We start from the raw sequence: 12,271 nt of genomic DNA, 5'->3' as shown, positions 1-12,271 counted from the left end.
GTCTTTATGTACATATCGATAAATGTCGATAACGGAACTGTAAGTGTCGGTATTATCGACATTATTAGTTCCGCTCAGATGAGGGCGCAATCGCGTTGGAGTTCGGTCGCCGCTCCAGGATCCCCTTAAATGATGAATATCCTGATCCCGAAGCGGAATACATACATATTGAAAATAACGAAATAATTCCAGGGAATGAACGTGGTCGCGAATTACGAAATGAATTGTGTCGTCAATTTATAGCACAATGATAAAATTATTTATTTTTTCAATAAAGGTACATATTTATCGATATATATATTTATTTATTATCATATATTATCAACTCTTAGACGGTAAGATAGGATAATACTTGATATAATACAAATAATATAGACAAATAATATTGTAATTAGTCTTAAATCCTATAAACACAAACAAACCTTGAATTAAATATAATAAACACAAATAAACCTTTAATTAAATATCGTAAACACAAATAAATCTTATTGTAATTAGTCTTGAATCTCATAAACATAAACAAACCTTTAATTAAATATCATAAACACAAATAAACTTTATTGTAATTAGTCTTGAATCTCATAAATATAAACAAACCTTGAATTAAATATCATAAATACAAATAAACCTTTAATTAAATATCACAAACACAAATCTTTAATTAAATATCATAAATACAAATAAACCTTCAATTAAACAAAAAAATTGCACAATTAGGAAAAATTTATATTTATAGAACTATATATTTATTTATAGAACTATATAGAAACAGAAAAGTATAATATATATAACTTTTTGGTTTTAATTGATCATCTAATACTTTCTGTGTAGTGTTTCAGGTAAACTTTAGTTGATTTTGTATACAATTTTTCAAAAGGACATTTCTTTCATCTCTTTGAGCATTTCTTATAGCCCATTGTTCTTGTGAAGCTTTGACGAAATCTTCATTAATTTTTCTTATGCTTCTATATTCCTCTATCATTTGCAATTGCATATTGTATCAGACGTTACCTTCTTGCCTCGAATTTAATGATGATAATGGGCTTCTTCGCTGCGTTGAAACAGAAGCTCTTCGTTGATCGGTTGCAAAGTAGTGAACGTTAGACACGTGCAATAAAATGTCGCTGATTCCCACGCGACAGAAAGTTGCGATAAAATGCGTTTGGATACGGTACAGGAGTTTCAAATCACTAGATTTGTTTTCTTAAAAACAGCTTGTTTAATAATCAACAAAAAGGTGAGTCTCTTGCGAGAATCCGTATAGAGAGTGGGAGACTCCTAACTTAGTGCTGCGGTGTACCGGACTTGTGTAAAGAATGACGACGTTGTCTCCTCGGATCGCCTTAGCCTTAATATTTATAGTTCGCAAAAAACCAACCGTGTTCGAGCGGGATTGGTTTAATCTGAATTCACGTTCAGACTTGAAGAGTAACGAATACGACCGTCCTTCGATGTCACATGAACGAAAACAATGTCTTGTGTTCGAGTTTTTAATCAGTATTCCAATCAGCATTGGAAGCTATTGTTTTGACGAATGTACACGAGCTAGGCTCGGCCAACTAGGTTACATTGTTAGCTGTTCATAAGAAATGGAACAACAACAACTCGGAATGTGACATTGAAGCGTCGATATTAGCATTATTTGGAAGCACTTCTTGCAAATCAAGGCATCCTCTCGAGAAACTTCCAGAAGCGTGAAATTTAGATTATCTCGAGAGTTTGTTTTTATACACAGAGTTCATGCACTCGCTTCTTCCATACGAAACACATATCCTTCAGAAATTGTCTTTCATTTTTTAATTCAGATGAAAACTTCTCTATAGCAAGTGTACATTGTTGAATATATTCTGTAGTTTTGCCATGTCGTTTTCTAACTTTTTCAGGTACAGGTGCAGGTCCTCTCAAGTTTTCCGAATTATCAGTGGACTCAAAGTTATTATCTGCTACATAAGATTCGTTGTCATTATCTCCATGTGCTGCTGGATTAGTACCATTTGAAATATCTATTATATTATTATTTAAATTATTTAACCTATATTAAAAAGAAACAAAATAAATTTGGTTATATCTACTATATTGTGTATAATTTATATAATACTTATGAAATGTTCTGTATACCCTTCATTGGACAATGTTGGTTGTAGCAGTCCATTTCTTCCTGAGAGAGCAAGTGGTTGAATACTGTGTTTCTTTCCTAGCAACTCTGTAAGTTCGCTGTAATATGATGCAAATATTTTACACAATTCTTGTTCATTTTCTTTATGTATCATACATAGAAAAATATTACATACGTTTCAAAACTGCAAGTTTTTCTTGCTCTTCCTGTTTTTTTATTGTTACTTATCACATTTTTGTATGCGCGTTCCATTATTTTAAATTTATTCTCAACTTGTAGTGCAGATACAGAATAACCTTCTTGTCTCATTTCTTGTGCAATATATTTCCACATTAACTTATAAGTTTTTATTTTTCTTGTGTTCACATCATCCTTCTTTTGTTTATATAAGTCTAAAAAGAACTTTGTTGCTGCATCATTCCAATTAAAGGCTTTTTCCTTTATTACAGATTCATTTATATTATTTTCTTTCTCTTCTTCTTTATCAACATTTTTAACTTGTTCTTGTATTGTTTTTAGGATTTCAATCAATATTTCTGTCCCACAAAGATCAACTACTATAGTATCAGATGAATAGTCAATTTCATTATGAGGAATTTTAATTACTCTTCCATCTAAAATACACAAAAACAGATATAATAATTATTTCAGTTTTAATCCTGTATGGCAAACATTTTCAGTAACATATAACATACGAGTTATTTGTACTTAAATTACTTTGTACAATGTTATAGTGTTCAAACAATTCTACACAAATTCATACATGTACTTTAAAGTTTCTAAAAAAGGATTACAAAGAAAAAGAAAAGTTCAATATTTTACAAATCAAACTACATTAATTAAATCTTCTACAAATTTACACAATGTGAAATGACATGAATACGAGTGACTCATATATGCCATTTAAGGGTTAATAAAACAGCTATTATACATACCATCAATAACACATTGCACATATCCGTCACAGTCAATTGCACGTCCCATAGTCCCAACGATTAAAATACCACGTTTTTTTGTTGTTGTCATGTTTAAACTAATAATAACCTTGAAACTTTGGTAGCAAACTACAACTGTAAATGCAAGAATGGAAACATGTAACAAAATGTTAATTATTATAATTTATACTCTTACTATACTTAATACATATGATAAATGACAAATCTGAAGAATTGCAATGGAAAATCTAACAGCCCTTTTTCTCACCAATTTGGGTAAAAAACTTTCTCATTTGTATTTTGGTACGAATTTAGTCACGAATATGAAATAAAAAAATCATCGCTCTCAAACGTATTGAAGTTATTTTACACACTAATATACAATCTGAAAGTTTCACCTACATCAGTAAGAAGGAGAGCTTTCCTTCAATTTCTGTTTTCACGCTTTTCCGTACCTTACACTAATTTTACACTCTCTACTCTACCTCAAGACCAAGTGTAAGGAGTGTTACACGAAGTACAATTACACTCGCAAAACGAACAGGTGCTATTCCGTACACGCTTAACGACAACTACCGATGTCGTTAACGGCGTCGACCGACAAGTATCGGTAGAAGCTATTGTAAGATTTAAAAAGAGAGATCCTCTATTTCTCTGTTCTATTATCTTTCTGTCTCTCTTCTTCTTGATCCTCTTCCTTTGTGAGAGAGGGATGTTCAGGATGTTAAGGTTCCGAGCGATTAATTTGTACTCTTCTTATTATGAACAAGAATATCAGTATGTATATTTTAAATAAACAATAATACAATAGTATCCGACACCGCAACTTATATCAAATATATCTCTTTACAAAAGCTTAACGCTCTACGACTCTTTCTTCGACTTGACTCTAATTTCTATTATTCGTCTCGACATTGATCGGCAAAAGCTAAAGGCTAAAGAGCTAACAGCAAACAGGTAAAAAGCCAAAAAGCCTCGTCTTCCTCCGTGCGTCTCCTTTTATCCTTTTCTCCATCCGTCGAGTCTGATCTCTCTCAGGACCGGTCTTTCTCCCGTGGCTCCGCCCGGAATAGACTGGTGCTGTCCTCCCTCGTCTGTATCTTACAACTCGGCCATCCTGCTTCAGCTGCGTCCCGCGGCTGGTGCTGACCAAGCTTATATAAGGGCGGCTGACTTTGCGTCGGCCCTTCTTCGCCTACGTCGCTCGCGAGTTCCTTAATCTACGAGTTATTCTACGTTTACTTCGCTCGCTCGTTCATTCGGTAACAGTGAATTTTCATCCGAAATTTTTATCCACGGTTTAATCTTGTCTACAGATAGAATAGTATCTAAAGGTCGTGCTCGGTGATTGAAACCAGGTATATCTCGTACGACATAACGGTTGTATCCTAATACTTTAGCTATTCGATAAGGTCCTTTATAACTTGCGTGCAGCTTGGAACTTTGTCCGATTTTCCTACGACTGTCTCTAATTACGACTAAATCTCCTATCTTGTATCGCGACGGCTTTCTGTGTCGTTTATCATAGTATCTCTTATTGTACGCTTTGACGACTTCGTTGGCTTGTTGTGCCAGCATTCGCGCTTCGTTTCGTTCGTCATTGACGTCGGTCATTTCTTTCGCCCATTCACGTGTAAATTGTACGAGCGCCGCGTCCACGTGACTACGTTTGTCGTAACCTAACAGTGACTTGGATGGGGAACACTTAATGGACGCATGGTACGTGTTGTTGATGACGTATTGCGCGTGTCTTAGTTCTTCTTCCCATTCTTCGGATACACTACTACTTTTTGTTAACACGGCTTTCAGGAAACGGTTCGTGCGCTCAACCATGCCATTCGCCCATGGCGATGCTACTGCTACTTTGCGATGCTTAATACGCTGTTCGTCAATAAATTCTTTAAACTCGGTTGATGTAAAAGCCGTTCTCGATCGCTGACTACTTCGATTGGATTCCCGAATGTACAAAAAATAGAACGTAGGCGTTCGATCACTTCTTTCGATCCGGTGGATCGAGTGGGAAAAAGCCACGTGAATCTTGTGAACGCATCTACTACTACTAAAATATGTTTATTACCCTGCTTTGTCGACGCTAACGGCCCGAAGTGGTCAATGTGCAAGACTTCCATTGGATTCCGCGATACTGTTTCTACATGCAGTTCCCCTTCTTTATTACGTGGTGAGTTATTCGTCATTAGGCAAGTGATACAATTCTCTATATGATCTTTTACTGTTTTTCTTAGCGATGGGAACCAATAATTCTGAGTAATTCCCTGCACTGTCTTTTCGATTCCGCAGTGTCCCATTTGATCATGATAGATCCTAATCACATTTACCGTCATCGTCTGTGGTATCACGAATTTTAGTCTTTCATCCTGTTTCCTATACAACAATCCGTCTACCAACGCGAACTTGGGATCATCCTCGAACTCTAACCGTCTACAAATCGTTTGAAGCTGGGGATCGGCCAGCTGTCTAAACTCTAGCTCTCTTTCTAATGGTATTTCATCTACATACCCTGCATTTCGACTCAAGGCATCTACGTGAGCCATCTTTTTACCCGACCGGTGAGTCAATTTAAAATTATAATTTTGTAAAGCTAATGTCCACCGTGCTATTCGTGGATTTAAGTTAGCTTTGTTTACAGCATATACCAAGGCATTACAATCGGTGACTACAGTGAAACTTTTTCCGTATACATAAACATGGAACCGTTCAACCGCTCTAACCACCGCTAACATTTCAAGCTCGAAACTATGATACTTGGCCTCAGCCTGATTCGTCGTCTTGCTGTAAAAAGCAATGGGTGCCCACACCCCGTCTTTTTGTCGCTGTAATAATATCGCGCCCAGCCCTTGGATGCAAGCATCGGTATGGATCTCCGTTTCCGCCGTTGGATCATACAAACGCAGAGTGGGAAACGATGTAAGCTCTGTTCTTAAAGTATTAAAGGCTTCCCGACAAGGTGGACTGAAATCAAATACTGCGCCTTTCTTTAGTAGGTCTTGTAGAGGCCTAGCTTTTAACGCGAAATCTTTTATAAAACGTCGGAAGTACCCGGTCAATCCTAAAAACTGTTGTACCTGATGCGTTGATCGCGGTTCTCTAAACTTCGTGATTGCCTCGACATGTCGTTGATTCAAGGTAATACCGTTCGCTTTCACAATGTAACCCAAAAATTCGATTTCTTTTCGCAAAAATAAGCACTTATCGTGGTTAAGCTCGAATTTATATTGTTTTAAAATAATTAACACTTCTCCAATTACTTCCAAGTGTTCGGCTATGTTATCGGATGCGATCAAAATATCGTCTACATATACAATAATCTTTCCGTCATTAATTAACGGTCTCAGGATCTGCAATAACCTTTTTTGAAATTCGGCCGGTGCTTCGCTATAGCCAAAGGGTAATCTTTTATATTCATACTGGCCATCTGGTGTGCCAAAAGCAAAGTATTTTGTGTCGCGCTCATCGATTTTTATATGATGGAAACCGTCTTTTATATCCAACAATGTAAATATGGATTTATTCGCCAACCTTGCTAAGCAATCTTCGATTAGCGGGAAAGTGTATTTTTGTTTTTCTACACGACTATTTAAAGGTCGTAGATCGACACATAACCGCATGCTACCGTTTCTCTTTTTCACCGGTACAATCCTAGCACAATAAGGCGATATGCTTGGTTTTATAATGTCCCGCGCTAATAGATCGTTAATAATATTTTTGATTTCGTCGCGCTCAGCGAACGCAAACCGACGCGGGGCATACGCGTATATCGACTTATCTTTCAAGGGTACACGTATCGCGTGCCCGTCTTCGATTGCCTCGATCTCTTTATTGTTCATCGATACCAATAGATCTAACAACATTTCTTTTGTCTGCCTATTATAATCTATTTTGATATCGTCTAGTCTATCGTTAACTGTTTTATTTATGCCTTCCTCGATACACAAAGGCAATTGTTCGAACAGACAAACTCGCTCTACTTTTTCACTTCGCGGTCTGAAGACAAAAGAGATTCTTTCTTTATATAGAAAATCGCGTCCTAATATTATTTCTCCTTGGAAAGATTGTCTCGATAACATAAAGAGATCGACATTATATTGTAAGTTTTTTGTCGGCTCGAGTTTTAGCTGTACTTGCGTTGATCCTAAAATAGCTAACGGCTGCGCGTTTAAATTATATAATTTTGTTCCGACCGGTTTTAACGTCGGTATCGTCGGCTGTATGTACATTTTGTATAATTTTTCGTTAATAAACGATACTGGACTGCCTGTATCTATCAGGGCTTTAATCTGGCATCGCTTACCCATTATAGTTGCGACCGGTATAAAGGGCTCGCTGACTCGCAGTTCCTGTTCCTGCTCCGGCGCTACCTCCGGCTCCTGCACCACGGCAACCGGATGTCTCGGGGCATCATCTCCTGCCGCTCGACGTCCTCCTGTATAGGCTGGCGCCCTTGCTGGAACAACCGCTCCTTCTCTTCGCTTCAAGACTGGACACTCGAACTGCCGGTGCCCTTTTTCTTTACAGTAGAAGCACGTCGGCTCACTCCGACATTCCTTGTGGGGATGTCCTTTTCTACTACAGTTTCGGCATTTTATTTCTCTAGAACGTGCAATATTCGACCCGATCGGCGCTTTCCTTTCTGACTCGTTCACGCCCTCCGCGATTCGTCTCATCTTGGTCAAAAAGTCTTCAATCGTCTCCGCCGATAATGACAAAGCTGTAGCTCTCAGCGCGCTCATCGTTATTCCGTTTATCAATAATTGTATTTTATTTTGGACTGATAATTCTGTTCGCTGCATCAGCGCTAATTTGTCCAGAGCGTACTGATCAAATGTTTCTTTTATCGCGTTCCATTTTCGACTCTCTATTTTATTTATAATTTTATAGAAGGGAATCTCTCGATCGAAAATTTTAAGCAGTTCTTCTCTTACCCTTCTCCATGTTTGCAGCATCGGTCCGTATTGTGCGTCATACCATTTCCTGGCTGCTCCCGTCAGCCTCGCCGTTGCTGCAAGCAGCGTCACACCATCTGTCGCTCCATGTATAGCCGCTACACAATCGACTCGTTGTATCCAGATTTTAGCGTTCTCCTCTTCGGTTCCACCGAACTCCGGAATCTGCGACGCTAAGGTAGAAACCGAGATTTGCGATTGTTGCATTTCTATGGGGTTTTGACCCGTCACCACGCCGTCACTTCCCGACGGCGTAGAATTTTGCGTCGATCTTCCTCCGCCTTGGTGCTCAGTCGGAAGACCGGCTTCTGGTCTCCTGTTGGATAGCACTAGAAGCAACCGTTCAAACTGATTTTGTTGTTGCAGCATAAATTGTTGTTGCTGTTCCTGCATTAAGCGCTACATTTTGGCCAAACTGTCCGTGACTTGACCGATCATACTCTGTGAGGACCCTTCCGTCTGCTGCTCCATTCTTTGTTCCTCGGCTGAGGTCACCGCAGCCTGTCGGTCTTTTACCATTCGTGAGCTTTCCTCTGGTGCAAGAAGGTCTCTCATCGGCCCGTGTCGCTCGATGGGACATCACTTGTTCTATCATCCGTTCACGGTCGTTCGATACCGGCAATCGGAATTTTACTGCTTCCTCCTGCAGCTGCCTCAGTGTCATTCCATCCAGCACATTCCTGTTCATTTTTTCGACTCTTAATTGCTGTTCTTTAAACTGCAACCGTGTAATTGGCATGAGCTGTATCCCACTTCTGAAAGAAAATTGTGCGCTGTAAGATTTAAAAAGAGAGATCCTCTATTTCTCTGTTCTATTATCTTTCTGTCTCTCTTCTTCTTGATCCTCTTCCTTTGTGAGAGAGGGATGTTCAGGATGTTAAGGTTCCGAGCGATTAATTTGTACTCTTCTTATTATGAACAAGAATATCAGTATGTATATTTTAAATAAACAATAATACAATAGTATCCGACACCGCAACTTATATCAAATATATCTCTTTACAAAAGCTTAACGCTCTACGACTCTTTCTTCGACTTGACTCTAATTTCTATTATTCGTCTCGACATTGATCGGCAAAAGCTAAAGGCTAAAGAGCTAACGGCAAACAGGTAAAAAGCCAAAAAGCCTCGTCTTCCTCCGTGCGTCTCCTTTTATCCTTTTCTTCATCCGTCGAGTCTGATCTCTCTCAGGACCGGTCTTTCTCCCGTGGCTCCGCCCGGAATAGACTGGTGCTGTCCTCCCTCGTCTGTATCTTACATTATTCTGTACCACTGCTAACGACGAACGCGTAACGATATTTGTCGTTAGTTCGCGATAAACATCGTTAGATAGCGACAAACTTTAACGTGACCCCCGGGATGTGACGGTATCGCCGTACCGACACATTTTTGATGATATTTTCTAGTGAAATAGGAAATACGATTCATTAATGCATTGGAGCAGTAACATAGCAATAAAATTTGGAAAGGTGAGCAAAGGTGAGTTTATCTATAATATTAAATACCACTGTACATATTTGTTAAATAAATAATATAGGACATACTATATGCTCTTCATATTAATATTATATACTTTTAATACGCAATGAAAATAGGCTAACTCGGATTATTAGAGCAAGGTAATCTAAGCCAACCTAACCTAACATAATTTGATTTACCGTTTATCTTACAATTAATAATATACTTTAAAGAATGTGTAGATACATATATGTTTAATTATCTCCAATTTTATTGACGTGATATAAGATTGGATATATCTAAACATCCCTGGTGAAAAAATTTTGCTGAAAATCTCTGACAAAAACTATGAAGAACTCAATAGATTGGAACACTCTTTGAAAAATTCAGAAAACATTTCAGATATTTTCAGATTTTCATTGAAAAGAAAAGAGAAAATTATATTTTTTCATAAAAATTTCGTACTTTCTATGACATACTTTGAAAATCTTTTACTTTCTATGAAAAACTAATTTTTCAGAGAAAATCATTAATTTTCAGTAAAAAATTTTCACCAAGGATATATTTAAGTAACTATGAAATTCATGACTTTCTGATTAATTATTGATAATTTATAAAAATTTATTAGTAGAAATCATAAATTTGTTATTGTGTTCTAAATAACTTGTAATATATTAAGCAATATCATATTGCATTCTAGTGTAGTACAAATGGCAGAAGGATTTCTTGCATGGGACTTATTAAATCTGGAGCATCGAGTAAGACGTTTAGAACGCCATGTGGAGAGGAGAGAATAGCGAGATGCCCATGATCTATTCGACCTCCACGATGATGAATTTATTAAATTATATAGATTAACTCCAGATATCGTCATAGAATTGGCTAATACTTTAGAACCATGATAGAACATCAGCGTCCATATAGTCTCAGCCCAGAACACCAGGTACTGATTATTTTGCATTCATTTAAAATACTATAGTAATTCAATGTCATATGTTATTATGAATCTGTGCATATATTATCATTAAAGTAAAATTTAAGGACTATAAGTTATAGAAAGTTTATCGCTTTTAGATTTAATCATTGCTTATTCCAAAATATTTTTTTCAGATATTAACTGCTCTCAGGTTTTATGCTTGGCTATTACTAAGGTGCAATCGGAGAGCAATAGGATATTGCAGTGAGTCAAGCATCTGTTAGTCGCTGTATACGAAAAGTAACCAATGCGATAAATGATTTATTATTACGACGATGGGTTAAATTTCCCATGACGGATATGGAACGCCATGTCGCTCGAGAAAAATTCAGAACTGCAGCTCAGCCATTTCCAGGTGCTATCGGAGCGATTGATTGCACTTATATTAATATTAAAGGACCAAAAGAACATGAGGAGGCTTATGTTAATCATTGAAGTGATCATACGATCAATGCCCAATTAGTACGTATTATTTATATATTAAAGTTCAATATAATTATAATCTAAAATATAAAATAAGAGTTTTTTTAAATTCAGTATCCCAAAATCTATTTTTTGTAATCATAATTTCAGATCTGTAATCCCGAGTTAAAAATATTAAATGTAAACGCACGATATCCCGGCGCACGACATGACGCATACATATGGTCGAACTCTCCCATACATCGTATCATGGAACGACGATTTAACAATGGAGAACGCAATACTTGGTTAATTGGTAAGATTGTAGGTTTTATTCATTAAACGGTGATAAATAAAGATTATTTTTTTACAAGTGATGATGGTTATAATCTTGAACCTTGGCTGATGACTCCCTTGAAGCACGAAATACCTGGTTCTCCTCGATTTCGATATAATGACGATCTTTGTAGTACAAGGTCATGCGTAGAACGCTTGTTTGGTGTGTGGAAAGCGGTATTTAAATGTTTATCAGTACAGAGGCGATTAATGTACGAGCCAGGCATGGCTGATAAGATAGTAAACGCATGTGCTGTGCTTCATAATATGAGAATTGCACATCGTATGTAAGAAGTAGAAGTAGACGAAATGGAGATCGAAGCTTTCCGTCGCATGGGACTTAACGCAGATGTTGAAGATAACGAAAGAGAACGTATCTTTCGAGGACGAGCACATGCAATTCGCATACAAGAAAACCTAATAGCTCGCCAATATGGTAGAGTTTAAAGAATAATATTATGTTGTATATATTAATATTAATTAATGTTGTATATATTAATATAAATTATAATAATAATATTATGTTGTATTGTAATATCATAATATGTAAAAAGACAAGGCACATAATAAATTTATAACTTTTATAATAACCTTTTAAAATAACTTTTATAATAAAAAAGACAAGGCACATAATAAATTTATAACTTTTATAATAACCTTTTATAATAACCTATCTACTATTTTTTGTAAATTATCTAAAACTTTAATTTGCTGTTCATCGATTGCAATTCTTCTTTCTTCAATTGTAAGTCGTCGTTCTGAGCTGCTAACAGTGCAGAATCAGCCAGTTTCATCGAGGTCTCTGCATGTAACTGTTATAAAAAAACAGAAAATATTATTGTTAAATAGACTAATAACTAATAACTTTTACAATAATCAGAATTCTATAATAAATCAATAACAAATATTTTACCCGTAAAGTAGTTGTATGATTTTCTGCAATCTCTGCAAATTTATCGCGTGCTTCTTGCAATTGCGTACCAATCCGTTATCTGTTCCTTCCTGTAAAATAATAAATAAGGAATAACTAATTATATTCAAGTCATAATTACTATTCAAGTAAGAAAATTTCACTAACAGATATGTT

At 36.5% G+C, this 12,271-nt stretch overlaps 1 protein-coding gene and 1 long non-coding RNA gene across 4 annotated transcripts; one reads left to right on the top strand and one right to left on the bottom strand.

Moving 5' to 3' along the window:
• Nucleotides 1–829: 829 nt before the first annotated feature.
• On the bottom strand, nt 830–3,607 carry LOC105184610 (uncharacterized). 2 transcript variants are annotated; one of them, XM_025296696.1, is made up of 5 exons: nt 3,454–3,607; nt 3,052–3,186; nt 2,292–2,730; nt 2,119–2,214; nt 830–2,032 (listed from the first exon to the last, which is right to left on the bottom strand). In XM_025296696.1, the coding sequence occupies exons 2-5, from the start codon at nt 3,140–3,142 to the stop codon at nt 1,726–1,728; spliced, it is 933 nt and encodes a 310-aa protein (XP_025152481.1). In that variant the 5' UTR covers nt 3,143–3,186; nt 3,454–3,607; the 3' UTR covers nt 830–1,725. The 2 variants fall into 2 exon arrangements, with proteins under 2 accessions (XP_025152481.1, XP_025152482.1); XM_025296697.1 differs by having other exon boundaries at nt 1,950–2,003.
• Nucleotides 3,608–9,264: 5,657 nt separating this feature from the next.
• LOC112588110 (uncharacterized) lies at nt 9,265–11,631 on the top strand. Of its 2 annotated transcripts, XR_003112562.1 has the most exons (6): nt 9,265–9,491; nt 9,608–9,631; nt 10,171–10,413; nt 10,581–10,908; nt 11,020–11,164; nt 11,223–11,631. It is a non-coding gene; the product is annotated as an uncharacterized LOC112588110 (long non-coding RNA). The 2 variants fall into 2 exon arrangements; XR_003112561.1 differs by lacking the exon at nt 9,608–9,631.
• Nucleotides 11,632–12,271: the final 640 nt, after the last annotated feature.

The sequence above is a fragment of the Harpegnathos saltator genome, unplaced genomic scaffold (assembly GCF_003227715.2).
Source record: "Harpegnathos saltator strain DR-91 unplaced genomic scaffold, Hsal_v8.6 scaffold156, whole genome shotgun sequence".
NCBI classification, from domain to species: domain Eukaryota; kingdom Metazoa; phylum Arthropoda; class Insecta; order Hymenoptera; family Formicidae; genus Harpegnathos; species Harpegnathos saltator.
Note: the sequence above shows the minus strand (reverse complement) of the source record. Positions and strands in the feature narration are given on the sequence as shown.

Coding starts and splice junctions, on each gene's coding strand:
- LOC105184610 (XM_025296696.1), bottom strand. CDS start 3,142: ATGACAACAACAAAAAAACGTGGTATTTTAATCGTTGGGACTATGGGA. Junction 2,731..3,051: donor TGTGCAATGTGTTATTGATG/GTATGTATAATA, acceptor TGTGTATTTTAG/ATGGAAGAGTAATTAAAATT. Junction 2,033..2,118: donor CCAACATTGTCCAATGAAGG/GTATACAGAACA, acceptor TTTTTAATATAG/GTTAAATAATTTAAATAATA.